We start from the raw sequence: 16,893 nt of genomic DNA, 5'->3' as shown, positions 1-16,893 counted from the left end.
CTCTCCAGCCCTTTGACGGACAAACTGCCTTCTGCTAAAGCCAAATATTTCAACTTTTTGACTCATCAGTCCAGAGCACCTGCTGCCATTTTTCTTCACCCCAGTTCTTGTTTCCGTGTATAATTGAGTCGCTTGGCCTTGTTCACGTCGGAGGTCTGGCTTTTTGGCTGCAACTCTTCCATGAAGACCACTTCTGGCCAGACTTCTCCGGACAGTAGATGGGTGTACCTGGGTCCAACTGGTTTCTGCTGGTTCTGAGCTGATGTCACTGATGGACAGCTTCTGGTTTTGGAGGGAAAGAAGCTTATTGTGTTTTTCATCTGCTGCACTAAGTTTCCTTGGCCGACCACTGCGTCTACGATCCTCAACGTTGCCCGACTTTTTGCAAGTGTTCCTAAAAGAATTGATGCTGGTTTGAAGGCAAAGGGTAGTAACATCAAATATTGATGGGATTTAGATTTTTCTTATGTTCGCTCACTTTGCATTTTGTAAATTGTTAAAAATAAACAATTATTTATATTTTTGAAAGCATTCATAGTTTACGGCATTTTTTCCACACCTGCCTGACTTTTGCACAGCACTGTATATTTGAAAAAAATAAATAGGCATGCGTGTGTGTGTAAGGATAGCCGAGTAAAATCCAAAACAGATCTTCTAAGTTGGGTCCAAAGATAAATTAGTTTGTGAGCAAAAAAGCACACACACTGGGGGCAGTTAGGGGGGGTTATGCATGGATGGGGGGTGGGGGTTGTTATGCCTGGATTGGTTCAGGAACTAAAACAGAAAGCGTTGTCACTTTTAGACCGAGCAGCAAAGGCACGCAGAACGTCAGACCAAGAATTAACCATAAGCAGAAATCACTGACGGTTTAAGACAAGAAAGGGTCTTCAAGGCATTTGCAGACCATGAATGTTTTTTGTTTTTTTATTTAAATGCAAAAATAAATTGCTGATGTCAAATACAACTACAAAGATTTTTTTCTTAGTAGGTTGTGGTTTTTCAATATCCACTTCAAATCTTTAAAATGGTTTGTTATTCTTCATTACCTTTACACCAAAAGGTCGTGTGCAGTTTAATTACTGGATTAGTGGTTAGATTAGTAGTATTTAGGTCTGAAATTATGAAAATGCTTGAATTTTCTATAACAGACCTTAATGAATATTCAATTTTGTTTCTTCTTGTTTTTATATACTAAATGCTACTATCCTAAGTCTTTTTTACTGTAACTCCAACCTGGCTATTGGACTGCAGATGGAAATTAGCCCTCGGGCAAAAATCTGGCTCATTTACGTGTACTCTTGTGCATGTTAATTGATTTGCATGGTCCTGAATTAATAAAATAAATAAATAAATAAATAAAAATAAATAAATATTTATGTTGATGCAAGGCAGCTCCAAAGGGGCAAGTACGTCATACCTTTACTTCCCTTATTTTTATAAACTAGGTAGTAACTCTTTGCCCCTAATAAGAGTGAGACTGAAGGTCTTAAGTGAGGGCAAAGAGATATTTTGGCATGTTGAATGTCCTCTTTTCTTTACAAGGCTTTTGTAAAACAGATTTCAGTGACAAATAGCACATTAAAGTGCTAAATGGAAGGAAAAAAAAAGCGTTTTTTTCCAATGACATTAAAGTTGGAATAGAATCCAAACCATCAAGGTTTCCCTTTTCAATAAGGGTTGATATGAGGACTCGGCTGGCAATCATGTGATAAGACGAGTATTTCCACAGTGTCCTGGCGTTGCAGCTTGGCCTAGAAGTGACTACTGAGACTGTGGTGGGGTTGGGGGTTGGGTTTGTCTTACAGAAAGGGGCGTGATAGAAGGCTCTCCAGAGCCGGCGTGGTTGCGGGATCGATTCCCACTGCCAGGAAAATACCAGTCAGCAAGGTGTGGTCTTTCAACTCACTAAAATAACAGCACACACACACATTAAACAGGTTTGTAAATGCATGTATGCCTGCACACACATGACCAGGGCTGATCAAGTGTTCTGGTACCCGCAGGGAGGTGTCTGATGACATAGCCAATGAAGATTTTCAAATTGAAAGGTGGATGATTTATACACTGTCACAGTCATTATGTGTTTATATATTTGTGTGTGTGACTTACAGGCTTCTGCGATGTGCGGTGCGTTCAGGTTCTTCTGGTGTCTCTATATCGGCGGTGGAGAGCAGGATAACATGGCGTCCATAGACACACACTGAGCGCAGACCGATAAACAGCTGCATCCTGAGTGCGCACACCTCCAGGCTACAGGGGGGACAGGCCTACACACACACACGCCCGCCCACACACGCCCACACAGACACAGACACAGACACACACACACACACACGGTTAGACTGAACCATTTGGTAAATTAATCAAGAGGCCAAAAAGCTTAAAGATCAGACTTATACCTTGATGGTGGTATCAATGTAGGGGTCTTTAATCCTGGCTGCTACTGCTGAACAGCGCACTGTGAAACACTGCAATGCATTCCTACCAGACGCACACATAAATCAAGATACAAATTTACTTAAATGCCAAACACGAATCTTTAGCCTACAGTGGTAAACATATTCCATCTTAAATAACTCCAAGCTACTTTAAATCATTTGTCCAGACATGGATGGGGATGTTTTTTTCCAAACTGTGATTCAGTGAAGAAGAACTGCTTTCCAAATCAGACGGCAGACTTACTTTGTTATGACGTGCAACAGGTGGTCTGTTAGCACCGCCTTCAGGACCTTCTCTGGATACTGATAGGCTGAGAGAAGCTCAACGCCACCCTTCAGACTGTACAGGTAGCCGGCGGTGGGGAGAGAGAAGAAGCAGAACAAACACGTTGGTTCTTCCAGAGACACGGACTGGTTACCTGGAGAGAGAGAAAGACAGAAGCAGAAACTTAGCAGTGGACCAAAACAATCAAGGTCCACTTAAAGGCTTTGATGGCGTCATGTGAACAATGTTTTGTTTACCAATTCCTATACACAGTTATTGTGTCTGTGATGGATTCCTGAAACCTGAAAATCTTATTTAGCCAGTAAAAGTAAATCTCATAATTTCCAATACTAACCAACTTTCACTTTAAGAGAAGAAGCTCAACTGTTCTGTTGGGTTTAGCCACCCACGGATTGTGATTTAAAATCAAGCCCAATGTTTCAAGCCCAATGATGTGTGATTTTACTCATAACCAGGGTAGCAATCAGCCTTACTCTGATCTTTTTCAAGATGTTCATTTTTTTAAACCCTCTGAAAGAAGGGAAACTGCATTGATGTAAACTGGCAGGATTGCTCTTTAGAAAATTTGATCTTGAAGGTGGGATGGAGTTGCAGTGAATGCAACAGAGCAGGCAGCTCAGTGGGGTTAAATTACAGTATAACTGGCCTGAACATATGTATGGTTTGATTCAAAAGTTTTCCGTTTTAAATCACCATTGATAACGTTCTGCCATGCAGGGGATAAATGCTGTTTTTACACAGACACCCATGATATATGCATCTTTGTATCTCATACTGTATTGGTTTACTGACTGGTGAACAGCGGGTAGAGCTGTAGGGAGTGGAGTTGAGTCTCGTCCACGTTGCAGCCCTGGAAGAAATCTGGAGTAAAACGCCTGCAAGAGAGAAGTGACACAAGGTAAAATATGCTGCACATAGAAACAATACGCTCACTGTAAAGATCTAAAGGCCAAACAGTTTTTAGAAACCCACGCACACCTGAAGAGAACATACGACAGCGTGTATAGCCCTGTACTGTCCTCCAGCCCGGTCTTTTCAATGCTTACAGGGATGTCACAGTCTTTAGCTCGATCACCGAGCAACTCCTGGTGTCTCTGTAGGACTAGAAAGTCAGCCTGGTCTTCTAGATGATCTGCTGAACACATACAGACAAACGCATTAGAAATGTCTCTGGTGTGTGGTCTGCCACACTATAGCTCTTGTGTGAGGTATGAAGAGAAAATCTCCTCTTTCAATATGTGTCTCATGGCGGCTATTTTGAAAATCATTTATGATGAAGTTTGTTTTGGGGTGCCGTTGGAGTGTTTCAGGCAATCACTTTCAGCAGTTCTGTTCGTCCATTTGCTGATAGATTTTCAGGATCCGCAACAGACAAAAACTGCAGCCAGTAGTAAACCCAAATGCAAGACCCAAAACGTCTTTTCAGAAACCTAAAAGTTTCGTCACTGATTGAACATCCATGCTTTCTTACAGGCTGTAACCTAAACATACCAGAAACATGCAGAGATGGGATCAATCATTACAGAGGGCAACAAACACTGACTTGTCTTTGTGTCTGATGATTCGTCCATGGTATTCTGTTCACAGGATGAATCCAGTTTAAGAACCAGCACCTCCAGCTCCGCATGCACTGCCACATACCCTGCACACAGCGCCACCTACAGGGCAGAGGAGGTGTCAAAACAACCAAGCCACAGACAATATCAATTATAGAAGTTTGACCTTCGAAAACACCTAAACAAAAGCAATCACGTTTCGATCAGGTTATTTAATTAAAAAAAATAAAAAGCTGAAACCAAAATGTCAATAGAGGACTGATATTTTTACATGCATTTATAACTGTATAATATGAAGAAATACAAGAAAAAAACAACTGAAAGTAAAAAGGGAATAAAGTACCTTTGTAGGCTTGATTTTTTGAAGATGCAGTATAACTGAGCGTTCAAAATCCAGGCAATTTTGGTCTGAACTTAAGGTCTGACCTAAAAATAAAAGGACAGATCAGTCGGAGCAAGAAACTATGGAAGAGTCAACAATGAGAAATTTTTTTCTTCCATCGCAGCTCCTTACCTCGTACAACACAAGTCATACAGTATATACTTTGTTCACGAGCACAGTGTTCACATTTAAGGTCAGTACAAAGACACTAGGGATCAGTGCTGAGGATTTAATGACATACAATTACGCTAGGGATATAACGGTAGGAAAATTTAACCTCACACTTAAGAATTCTCACGGTTTTCGTTGGCAGCAACTTTTTCCTGCACGTTCTGTATACAGGATAAGTATCTATAATCAACTATCCTTCAGCATTCTTATAATAACCAAAATATGCCTGTGCTTCAGACTTAGTCCCCTTAGAGGTATTTTTAATGTCCTGAGTCATCTCCTCCTTCCGCCATGATTCCAACTTCAAGAAACGCATGTTGTAGGCTACGCAGTGCCTACGCAGGATTATACACACAGTTTCCATGGCTCGGCAATTAACGGTCATAATAATGATATTTCAAACGAAAACGGCATTTCTTATCGTCGACCATTTTTATCGTGGTTTACCGTTACACCGGTAATCCTTACATTCCTAACACACAGTGATGAAATTACATAGAAAACTCATGTTGTCTCACATTCTTGGAGACTATTATCTGTGTGAGGACTCTTAATTTATAGAGCCTCCACAGATAATGCACTTGGAGAGTGTGGGTTTCTTTCATTTTTTTTTGGGGTGGTAACTGGAATACCCCTCTCAAGTTAACAATGTATAAACTTTATACAAGTTTTGGTACAAAATGAGTTTTTGCCTGAAAACGTGTTCATGATTATGTGTTTCTTTCCATGAGTTACCTTGACTCTGACTGGAATTCTGCTGAGAGTTTGGACAGGTGCTCTGAGGGATCTGTTGAGTCTGCCAAGGGGGGGGAAGAGAAACATTAACTGACTAGGTAGTAGTAGATAACTGACGATGACAAAGCATGCTTTATAGGTGAGATAAACCTTATGATAAAATATGATTTGTCTAATACATGTATCACATGTTATATTTTAATACCATTTGAAGGCCTAAAGACATAATGAAATGGACACTTTCATTTTAAACTATAACAGTGTCTCTTAAATGGTGACCTCAACGTGCATCAGTAGGTCTGAACATATGATCTAACCAATAAAACCATAACAATATTTTCGGTAGTATCGGCCATCTTCCTCCGCTATTAACTCAAACAGCTCTTCTCTCTTTAACTACAACAACTTACACTTACACAGAATAATCTTTCACTGTGTCACGTCCCTCTCCAAATATTTATTTCAGGAATTACTGGAATAATTTATTATATAATTGCATCATTTTAACAAAGTACAATTTTAAATTAAGATAATCTATTCAAAGTCTACAGAGAAGGTAAACTCGTACCAGGCTCTGCTGGTTCTGTCTCCTCAAAGCAAACAGAACCAGAGTGTTCTCGCACCCGATCAGCAGGTCTCCTGTTACTGAGCAACACGCCATAGCAACCGGACGCTCGGACAGAGGGATCTCAATGATCTCCATCTGCACTCCACCCTGCACGGACGCCCCACGCAGCAAGTGGCCCAACAAACGCACCCCGACACGAGCCTTCCCCTCCGCCTGAATAGAATGTAGGAAATAAGTACATAAAAATACATGGAGTAAAGAAGTTAATATTGCAGTAGATTTGCAGATCAAAAATCATTTCAAAGCTTCATATTCACACATTCATAGAATTCATAGCTCATTTGTCTTTGGTATATTTCCACACACACGTTAGCCCAATGTGTGTTTAACTAGGTTAAAGGTCCCATGACATGGTGCTCTTTGGATGCTTTTGTATAGTACTTAGTGGTCCCCTAATACCATATCTGAAGTCTCTTTCCCAAAATACAGCCGTGGTGCAGAATGACAGCCACTAGAGCCAGTCCCATAATGAGCTTTCCTTAGTTTATACCATTTCTGAGTCTGTAGCTTTTGAGAAGGAGAGAAGGGGGGCAAGGTGGAGGCTGGGGGTGTGGCCATGACCAACTGCCGCTTTGCTTGTGTGAAAGCCAGGATGTCCACCACTCATGGGTGGGCCAAATTCTCTGGGCGGGGCCAGATTGGCCCATCTGAGGTTTCATTTTCTCAAAGGCAGAGCAGCATACCCAGGGCTCGGTTTACACCTATCGCCATTACAGCCAGGCTGGGGGAACTCCCATTAATGTTAAAAAACCTCATAACGTAAAATTTTCATGCCATGGGACCTTTAATGTTTTTGCCATAATGGAGTACCTGATGATCATCATAGGCATTTTTCTTCATTAGCTCTCATCAAAGTGATAATAAGGTCTAAATTAAGATCACATATCTTTATCTCAAATCATATCACATCAAAGACAGAAAGAAAAAGAATAGGGTGTCCTTACATTTCATAGCACTATGACATAAAGTACTAAGAAAGCTAAGCAGGTCAGCGTGTACCTGGTGGCGCCAGTTGGTGTAGGCTCTCAGGTAGGTGGCGCTGTTCTTTTCCTCTATGGTCACCAGGTAATCTCCTGGATGTCCGGAAGAAGGTAGAAAGGAAAACAAAGCAAGTATGTGAAAATGTAAATCTCTCTTAACTCACACTGTAACTCCGACTGCTGCCGGCTGCTCTCATATAAAGCAAACAACAAATAAACTGCTACAGGTGAATATATCGATACTTGTGTAGTTGCTGTTGCAGAGAGACAGAGGATGAAAGAGAGTTTGTGTTGTTGTTGTTTTTTTACCAATCTTGCTGTGCTGGATGCTCTTCACAGTGCCCATGGTGGAAAAGCGACAGATGAAAGGGCAGCCCTCTTGCTCCACACTGTAGACCTCCACCTTGGTTGAGTTCAACACATTGCAACGTGTTCAGTATCCTGCAGAAACCTTTTGTCTCCAAAGGTAATCTCTTATGAATTATGATAAACTGATGACCGCTGTGACTCATGAGTGTTCACACAATCTGCAGACATTTAGGTCTTTTATTCATGAGGTTACATTGATACTGTATTACTCTCACATTGCCAGACCTCCCTCCACAGCCCGCCGGTGGAAGGTCTGGCTATTCCACACAGCATTTTGGGATGGGAGAAAATCAGGCAGGGGTTTATTGGCACTTCTTTAAACCAATCACAATCCTCTTGGGCGGCGCTAGTGAGCGCCGCACGCAGGAACTTGTTTTGGTGGAATGTGTACGTTTAAAAGTTGTTTTAGTCATACAACAGAAAACTCAGATTGGACAGATAGTCTAGCTAGCTGTCTGGATTCACCCTGCAGAGATCTGAGGAGCAGGTAACCATAGTCCTCAGAAATCCACAGCACAAAAAACAAGGAAAGGTAATTGACATCCGGGGGAAAAAAAGGACATACAACAACATTTCTGGCGGCAACAGAGCAACCCCGAAGTGGAAGGTCGTGTATATAGACTAATACGGTAGATAAATAATAATCTTAGCTTTACAATTGTTCTGGAAGATCCATTTCATATAAATATTTTTTTATCAATTCAGGTTTAGTTTTTCTTGTAACACAAATACATTTCAAAAACAGGATAACTATGATTTAAAAATATCCATTTTAACCCTTGTGTTGTCTTCTTGTCAACCATAAAAAAAGAAGTTTTTTCAACATTTTTGTCACTTTTTCAATGCTGTGGGTGAGTTTTTGATATTTTTAATGTTGACATTTTTGCGCTTATTTCGACGGCCCATTTTTTGTGAGAATTTGTTTTTGACTGAAAACAGGTCAGTTTGACCCAAGGACATCGTGAGGGTTATAGTAACCTTGCATCCTCCAGCAGCCACCACGAACAAGACTCCACCTCCACAGCAGAGCAGTCCAGGCTCTTGCTCCACCTGAGACACAGAGGGGGGGGGGGGGGGGGGGGGGGGGGGGGGTACATTAGCCTGATACAAACACAAAACAATAGAATTTGGATAACCAGTGGTGATTAGCATTGGGAAAAACAACTTGTCATTTCACCCAGGCCCCCCCCTACCTGTACTATATGCTGTGAGGCAAAAGGATGGCAGTTGTAGACATGCACCATGTTTGGTCCGCCTCTTGGAGAGAGGATTCAGTCCAGGGTGGAAATTCTACAGCTTAGTGCTGCTTTCTCTTCTTTTGACAGCAGAGAAATCTATCGACTCTACCTCGTCTGGGTTTGTTGGAGGGATCATCCAACAGGACACCTACCATCATTAAAAACAAACAAAACACAAGCTTATTACAGCTGGATAACTTATAGATATCACTTGAAATTACGATTCGGTTATCGGACAGGTAAATAGGTCAGTTCACATAATTACAAAAATTGTTTTTTCTCATTTGCCTCCTATTTACAACTTTACACATAGGCTTCCTTTTATTTGACATGGTAAATAACATGTGACTTTATCATAGGTCAAACATATTCTCGTGTTCATCACATGTGAATATTCACATTGGTTTGTGGTTTTATGGCATCTTACCCTAGATACATTCACATATAATTTTCAGATTTAACGTTTGAAATGACATTTGAAAACGTAGATTTAACATGTCGTAATATGAAGCTGCTGGTCGATTCATCGGTACAAAGAGACTTAATCTGCAACTATTTTCATAGCAAAAAAAGATACATATCCAGTTTCAGCTTCTAGGATTTGAGGATTTCTTTGTCGTGTGACAGTACTTTTTTATATCTTTTGCATTTTGGACTGGTAAAGATTTATATCAACTTCACATGAACAGTTCAGTGGAGATAAATGGGATTTAGTTTTTTATTATTTAAAGCATTGTTGTTATGCAATATTTTTAGTAAAATAGTGAGTGAATGCCTTACTGTTTGCTCTGTACATCACTTTACTGAAAAGCAGCCTGTCAAACCAGGTTGAGACAACACTTACCATATTATGATATTACAATGTATCCAAAATCTAAGACGATATCTAGTCTCATATCGTGATATCAATACAACATTGATATATTGTCCAGCCTTATATAGCTCAATCTCTTCCTAAAAAAAAAAGCACTACTACGTCTGTAAAATATCCCACTCCTACAATCGTAATACCTCGATGTCGTCGTCGAAATCGAGGTATATCCAGTACAATATATGATAAACTTAAATTCTGAATCAAACCATCAAAGTGAACGTACCTAAATAAAATGAGCAACACACATACCCTGACCCATATCCCTTGCAGTCCATGAGCCGAAACAGGACTGCAGTGTGTGATACTCTAATCGATATCACATGCCACAGTCTTGTGAGCAGCAGAGGGTGTGCACGTTAAATTCAGATTAACACATTTTAATTTTGGTTCGCTCACATTGTATTTATAGCCGGGCTCCAGTTAAATTATATTTACAAAAAAGCAATGAGAAATTCTTTGTAAAGTCCCTACTTTACAGCCAGGTCTTAAGTTTCTTCTCTCCTTTTACTGCTGCAGTTTTTCACTCCATAAGGTAAAGCAGGAAGTAAAGCGTCAACCACAACAACAAAGCACCCGCCCCCTCTCGATGTTAATTGGTTTGAAAATCCTGCATGTATTCCGTTTGATGTTCTCATTGGCTACCGATCTAACATAATGTAAAGGGTGGATCTGACTCTGTTTTTTTTATCCTTTTAAAGAGTAACTAAACTCGAAAACTAATGAATATGGGCATTTACTAGTGTTTTTGATGGATTCAGGTCCAAATCTTGATATTTTAGAGCAATGTATTTGAATTCTACATTGGAAGTAAATGCATATCGCCTAGCTGCCCTCTACTGGTTGAAACTGGCTATTGCAATTCAATATAGCTATTGCCTGATCTGGAACCTCGATTGATTGGCATCATGGATGTATTACCAAACCGAAACTAACCAATAGTCCAAGCAAAGTAACTCATTTTTAAGCCAAAAATAGAACTAATTGTAAAAGATTTTTTTTCAGCTTAGATCATTTCTATAAGGTGTCCAGAACAACATACTAAAAGTCCTAAGAAATATTAGTTGAGGAAATATGTTTAATTCTCATTAATCCAAGATGTGATTACTCATTTTTATGTTAAAATTTATTTTCGAAGAAACTTGGGTACTTTCATTGTGTAAAGTTTAATTTTGATAGGAGTAAAGGAAAGAATTGCCCCATTTGGGTGTGTTGTTGACCCTTATACTGGCACACATCTCGAATTGATGGTAATTTAATTATAATTAATCATTTCCTCAACTAGGATTCCTCAGGACTTTTAGTATGTTGTTCTGGACACCTCATAGACATTCTTTTACAATAAGTCTGTCGTTAAACGCTACTTTGCCTGGACTACAATGGAAAAAACTTCGCTCTCGTGCATGCGGACGAAAAAAAACACCCGCGTGCGCGTGTGTAGTTTAGTCCCGCCTCTCACCTCGTTCACAGGCCAGGCGCTGCACGTGTGGTATCTCAGGCGCGCGACACGCTACTGAAACAAAACAGAACATGTCGGCGGTGTGGAATTTTTACAAAGTGTGTGAGAAAAATATAACGATTGCCATCTGCAATGTATGCAAGAACATGATACCTCGTGGGGGAAACAAGTTAAAAAGTTTCAACACAACAAATTTAATAAGACATTTGAAGACGCATCACCCAGCGAAGCATAGCGAGTTTCTTAAGATATCCGCGGCGAGTGGAAGGAAAATGAAGGCAGGACCAGCATCCAAAACAGCACCTAAACACCAGGTAACTCAACACAAACCACTTTAATAGAGTACACGCGATTGGCACCGTAGTCAGAAGGCTTGCCAATCACGAGAAAATTGTCTTTTTAGCTTGTTAAAAAATGTGTTAATTAATTCACACAATGGTATGTAAACCGGGTGCATTATCTCAAATGTCCTTCTAGAAATACTAATGTACTTGCATGTTGCATTGCTCCTGGGATGAGTTCTTTGTACTGCTCTGTCGATTGAACAAGTAAGCAAGTTAGAATAAGAAGAACCAGATTTACTTTTGGGGATTCATTACTCAGTCACACAGCACGCATAGACTGCATACTGCCGACTAGTGGAGATCCCAATACACTAAAACTGAACAGTCAAGGACCGTGGTAAAGTTGGTTTTGTTTTGGACGTTATTCGATATTCGACACATTCGAAAAATCTATTATGCAGGTTGCCCTTTTGATCTATTCATGTAAAAAAACATTTTTGTGAACTCAGCTTACTCCCCTACACATTGCTCAAAGCCATTTTTCTTTAAACACTTTTTATGTAAAAAAAAAAGAAGCTATAAATCTATTTTGACCTTTTGACCCATCCATGTCAAAACACAATGGTGAACTCAGCTAACTCCCCTAACTCCCAGCTAACTTTTTTTTTAAAAATCCATTTTGTGCAATGTTTAGAGGAGTTGGCTGAGTTCACCATTGGGTTTTTGACATGGATAGGTCAAAACATATATCCACATAATAGATGTATAGCATTGTTAAAAAAAAAAAAAAAAATGGATGTTTAAAAAAAAAAAAGAGAAAGCTTTGGGCAATGTTAGAGGAGTTGGCTGAGTTCACCATTGTGTTTTTTGACATGAGTAGATAAAAAGGGCGAGCCGCATAAATGATTTTTTTATGGGCGGTCTCAGCATAAACGGACCACAGAGATCGGGTGCCAGACAGAACCAGACAGCACAAACAATGCTGCTGGAGACGTTAACAACAGGAGAAGCAAAAGTACAGTTCCGAGGACGAGATCCACACCAGTCAAAAGGACAAGGTCCGAGGTGTCAACTGATGACTCCAGTCACCAGCCAGATGTAACCAGCAGCACCATGAACTGTACAAGGTAACTTGTTTAGTTTACAGGAGTGCTTTTCAAAACAGTGTGTGTGTGTGTGTGTGTGTGTGTGTGTGTGTGTGTATATATATATATATAGTAAGTACAACTGTGCGGTATCAATGATAATTTTAAATTTACAATTACACTTCATATTGAGATATTGAGCGTTGGTTCCTTCAAAAGAAAATTTAAACATCAACAGATTTCCATATTTAATTAGTTATTTGTATTTATTTATGAGTTCTCACTAAAATAATAAACTAAAAAAATAATCAGTGTTGCCAAGGTGGGAGGAGAACGTAGAATATTGCACACAATGCTGCTTTTCTTGTTACTTTTTTTTTTTTTTAATTTAGGCTACTTGGAATGCTGCTTTTTCACTTTTTTTTGACAAAGCAGCCTGTTACATACACTAAATGAAGAATTTCTATTTGACATTTATATATAAATGTTTGTATAAATATTAAGAATAATGATTTTACTGATATAAATGATATACTTCTTTCTAAACGTTCCACTTCCAGGAATGTGGTGCCGCCGGATGTCTTATATTTCGGCCAGATGTCCGTTACTTTCCGTTTCTTTTTGTTGGCATTTTAACATGTTGGTAACATTACCTTTAATAAAAGAGTAAACATGTCTACGTCATGTATCTTGATGTACAGCTTTCAGCCTTTGGCAGACCTTCAGGAATCTAGCTCCCCAAGCTCCTCCACTGCTGGACCCACAACATCCACTAGTATGTATGAATGCTTAACAGTCTTTACATATAAACCCATGAAAAGTCAGCAATTTCCTAACAAACGTTTTTTTCCCATCTGAGCAGGCGACGTAGCTACAAAAAATAAATGGGAACAGAAGATTTTACGATGTGGACGGTGCCGACAGCCTCAACCTCCAAAGGATCCAGAAGGATTGCTGTTGTGGGTTCAATGTGAATGCTGCCACAAATTGTTTCACACAATTTGTGTAAGCTCAGAGATGGACTTGGATGAAGATGAATTTTGGTGTTTTTGGTGCCTTGATGTTTGATTTTGTTGTCTTTCATAGCTTATAATAAATTAACAGAACAAGTATTTGATACACTGCTGATTTTGCAGGTTTTCCCACTTAAAAAAGCAGTAGAGGTCTGTCATTGTTTACCATAGGTACACTTTAACTCAACAAAAATCCAGAAAATCCCTTTGTGTGATTTTTAAATACTTAATTTGCATAACATAAATTGACAAGGCATGAAAGTATTTGATACATCAGAAAAGCAGAACTTAATATTTGGAACTGAAATCTTTGTTTGTAATTACAGAGATCACACATTTCCTATAGTTCTTGACCAGATTTGCACACACTGCAGCAGGGATTTTGGCCCACTCCTCCATACAGACCTCCAGATTCTTCACTTTTTGGAGGCTGTTGGTGGGAAATATGGACGTTCAGCTCCCTCCAAAGATTTTCTATTGGGTCCGGCCACTGGCTAGGCCACTCCTGGACCTTGAGGTGCTTCTTACGGAGACACTCCTTAAGTTGCCCTGGCTGTGTGTTTTGAGTCATTGTAATGCTGGAAGACCCAGCCACGACCCATCTTCAATGCTCTGAGGTAAGGAGGTTGTTGGCCAAGATCTGGCAATACGCGGCCCCATCCATCCTCCCCTCAGTTCGCTGCAGTCTTCCTGTCCCTTTAGCTAATAATAGGGGTGAGAATCAGACGCCTCCAGATACGATATCAAAACGATACTCACACCATGATACTATATTATTGAGATTTTAAACATATTGCAATATTCCGTGATCTATTGCAATTTATAACTTTTTTTTCCAACTTCTAATTTTGCCCAATTTCAAATGATTTCACCAAACAGAAACTTTGTCAACATCTGTTTCATCTAAAAAGATACATTTCATCTCAATTCAATTCTATTGCTGCCAAGTGGGATTGTCAAGCGGACAAACTGACCAACAAATATATAATAAAATATCGATACAGTATTGTCACTGGAAATATCTTGATACTATGCAGTGTCGATTCATCGACACTTTTACATTGACTGTTGGTAGGCTATTCGCAGAAAATTAAAATAACTATCTTCTCATCTGCAGTGTATGTTCTGACCGCAGAAAGGGATAATTTTACATCCAATTGACGCAGTTACTGAAACACACCACATGGGGACAGTAGAATACAAAAATGAAAATGGAGTGATGGATAAAAGAGATCTGGTAAAATGTATTGCACATGCACTTCTGGCGTTCGTGACTCCAAAACGTTCTTTCAGCACGTTGGAAGAGGAATCTCAAACTCTTTGCATGAACAAATACCATCTTAAAATCGTCCAGCTTCTATATGCTGTTAGTTTCTTGTGGCGTACGTTGGGTAGTTTGTTTCGTGGCCTTTATTTTGTAGCTTCCTGTGAGGACGGATGTGTTTTAGTTTGAAAGGAACATGGCCGGGTGTACAAATTGCAGTCGACGGTAACGGAGAAATAACCTAACGAAGACGTTAAGTTACACAGTTGAGAGAGTGACTGTCTGAAATTCGGACTGAAGAGTTAGTAGTTTATAATTTGAATATTTAACTAGGTAAATTTAACGTTAATATGTAAGAATATTTCATTTTTATGTGAGCTATAACTTATGCAGCATGACGGCAATTTGTAACATATTTAAATGTAACATTAGCTGACGCTGGGTTGTTTTTAATCTGGCTAATGCTTGCTTTAACGTGGGTTTAATGATTAAATAAACTCCGTAGACACAGCAATTGAGACAAGCACACCCTATTTACATGTCACAAGTTTAATTGTAGAAAAAGATAAAAGGAAAAGAATGGATCCCCCACCCAAATGTTGCTGCTGGTGGGCTTTCCGACTATTTAGCAATTAGCATCGCTAAACGTTGCAAGGGTATTGTGTTAGGTAACGTTAGGTATACACGGATGTGTGATGCGCTCTCTCTCTCTCTCTCTCTCTCTCTCTCTCTCTCTCTCTCTCTCTCTCTCTCTCTCTCTCTCTGTGCTGACAGGTACTTCAAGGTTGTGGCTTTCTGCAGACCTGAGCTGAGGGGGCGAGAGCCACTTAACTTGATGTAATTCTCCTATTTGAACTTTGCCATTACCAGTAGGAACGTGCCAAAACGAGGCTGCTGTAACCAGGGCTCTGACCGGGGACTCCTACATCAACTCTGCGATTCATCCTCAGCAAGTGTGCAGCCTGCATGCAGCACCGCCTTTGTGTCTTTGTCGCTCTGCAACTCTCGCAAGGTAAGACATAGTAAACTATTTATTACCTAGTAATAGACACATTGTGATGAATGAACATTTGTTGGGGAAACAGATGCAGCCGTGCGACAACCCATTTAAGATGTAATTCATAAATGACTGACTTTCACCTGACAGGATGCACATTTGTATAATGCACTTGACTTGCAACTTAAACATAATTTCAGTTCAAATCAGACAAGGATAGAAAAAAGAATGACTATAAAGAAAATAAAACCGTTTTGCACTGACTTCTTGAAATTGTGTTTTTGTTAAAGTTTTTGGTGATTCCAAAATCTTTTTACTTCACTGCTTTCAAATAGATGGATTTTTAGACCACTGGGTACTGCTTGTCAGTTATGATTCAGCATGACAAACACGGAAACACTGTGGGCTACAGTGAATCTTTTAAAACGATTATCAAATCAGAGAGAAATGAGCCTTGAGTATTCCTCTTTGCCGGGGGATCCACAATTTCATGTTGGACCTTCTCCACACCTCCTTCAGAAACACAGATGCTGCTAAGATGTCCGTAGGTCTGCACTATGTGCAGAAGCCAAAGGAATGCCCTTACCTCAGTGCTGAGTCATGCAAATTATACCTCCGCTTCTCTGTCTCCCATCTCCTATCTTCGAGCTGTTATCACCAGACCACAATTCACCAGTAATTGTCTTTACTTAACGCATGTTCCTAAACTCATTCCACTCACTTCACTACACCTTTCAATAAAAGTGTCAGGAAAGATGAAACTTCTGTGGAAATAAGTTGAAAGAAGTTTAGACAAATAAAATGATAGGATTCCATACAAGTGATGACAAGTTGCACATTTTTCTCTGCATATCCAACATGTTATTTTTTTATAGGGAATCAAACCGTGATGCAGAAACAAGTTGGCTCACATCTCCTGAAAATATTTTGTAGATCCAAGCAGTTGTTTTACCAGTTTTTAGGATCTTTGGCATCTTTATGATATTGATACACTGATGATTGAATTACACTAATTAGGGTCAGAGTAATGATTGAAGTAATATGAGACTATATTCCTTCACGGTCAAAGTACAGAAGATGAATTTTGACTGGAACATGTATAATTTTATGGGGTTAAATGACACTGCCATGTATTAC

At 39.6% G+C, this 16,893-nt stretch overlaps 3 protein-coding genes across 6 annotated transcripts in view; 2 read left to right on the top strand and 1 right to left on the bottom strand.

Annotated features, from left to right (window-relative positions):
• Positions 1 to 10,267, bottom strand: part of hps3 (HPS3 biogenesis of lysosomal organelles complex 2 subunit 1) — an 18,427-nt gene extending 8,160 nt beyond the window's left edge. The window contains exons 1-15 of one of the 3 annotated variants that reach the window (XM_034880665.1): positions 10,129 to 10,267; positions 8,739 to 8,931; positions 8,524 to 8,595; positions 7,486 to 7,579; positions 7,196 to 7,269; positions 6,137 to 6,349; positions 5,569 to 5,629; positions 4,624 to 4,706; positions 4,268 to 4,382; positions 3,703 to 3,856; positions 3,517 to 3,599; positions 2,683 to 2,857; positions 2,400 to 2,481; positions 2,110 to 2,267; positions 1,804 to 1,905 (exon numbers count right to left, since the gene is read on the bottom strand). In XM_034880665.1, coding sequence (XP_034736556.1) covers positions 1,804 to 1,905; positions 2,110 to 2,267; positions 2,400 to 2,481; positions 2,683 to 2,857; positions 3,517 to 3,599; positions 3,703 to 3,856; positions 4,268 to 4,382; positions 4,624 to 4,706; positions 5,569 to 5,629; positions 6,137 to 6,349; positions 7,196 to 7,269; positions 7,486 to 7,579; positions 8,524 to 8,595; positions 8,739 to 8,789 — 1,517 coding nt within the window. In that variant the 5' untranslated portion in view covers positions 8,790 to 8,931; positions 10,129 to 10,267. Of the gene's footprint in view, positions 1 to 1,803; positions 1,906 to 2,109; positions 2,268 to 2,399; positions 2,482 to 2,682; positions 2,858 to 3,516; positions 3,600 to 3,702; positions 3,860 to 4,267; positions 4,383 to 4,623; positions 4,707 to 5,568; positions 5,630 to 6,136; positions 6,350 to 7,195; positions 7,270 to 7,485; positions 7,580 to 8,523; positions 8,596 to 8,738; positions 8,932 to 10,128 lie in introns of all 3 variants that reach the window. The other 2 variants (XM_034880664.1, XM_034880666.1) reach the window with 2 other exon arrangements.
• A 775-nt stretch (positions 10,268 to 11,042) lies between these two features.
• On the top strand, positions 11,043 to 13,581 carry LOC117950036 (zinc finger BED domain-containing protein 6-like). Of its 2 annotated transcripts, none has more exons than XM_034880707.1 (4): positions 11,043 to 11,434; positions 12,311 to 12,524; positions 13,184 to 13,257; positions 13,345 to 13,581. In XM_034880707.1, the coding sequence occupies exons 1-4, from the start codon at positions 11,185 to 11,187 to the stop codon at positions 13,548 to 13,550; spliced, it is 744 nt and encodes a 247-aa protein (XP_034736598.1). In that variant the 5' UTR covers positions 11,043 to 11,184; the 3' UTR covers positions 13,551 to 13,581. The 2 variants fall into 2 exon arrangements, with proteins under 2 accessions (XP_034736598.1, XP_034736599.1); XM_034880708.1 differs by having other exon boundaries at positions 11,046 to 11,427; positions 12,325 to 12,524.
• A 1,427-nt stretch (positions 13,582 to 15,008) lies between these two features.
• Positions 15,009 to 16,893, top strand: part of bcar3 (BCAR3 adaptor protein, NSP family member) — a 67,564-nt gene continuing 65,679 nt past the window's right edge. The window contains exons 1-2 of the mRNA XM_034880667.1: positions 15,009 to 15,092; positions 15,534 to 15,771. The gene's annotated coding sequence lies outside the window, so the exon portion shown is untranslated. The remainder of the gene's footprint in view (positions 15,093 to 15,533; positions 15,772 to 16,893) is intronic.

The sequence above is a fragment of the Etheostoma cragini genome, chromosome 9 (genome assembly GCF_013103735.1).
Source record: "Etheostoma cragini isolate CJK2018 chromosome 9, CSU_Ecrag_1.0, whole genome shotgun sequence".
Taxonomy (NCBI): Eukaryota; Metazoa; Chordata; class Actinopteri; order Perciformes; family Percidae; genus Etheostoma; species Etheostoma cragini.
This window is presented reverse-complemented; position numbering and strand designations above follow the sequence as displayed.

What these genes read in the sequence shown, in the direction of transcription:
- LOC117950036 (XM_034880707.1), top strand. Translation starts at nt 11,185, where the DNA reads ATGTCGGCGGTGTGGAATTTTTACAAAGTGTGTGAGAAAAATATAACG. An exon ending in ACCTAAACACCAGGTAACTC is followed by an intron (nt 11,435 to 12,310) that starts AACACAAACCAC and finishes AATGATTTTTTT; the next exon opens with ATGGGCGGTCTCAGCATAAA. An exon ending in AGCACCATGAACTGTACAAG is followed by an intron (nt 12,525 to 13,183) that starts GTAACTTGTTTA and finishes CTTGATGTACAG; the next exon opens with CTTTCAGCCTTTGGCAGACC.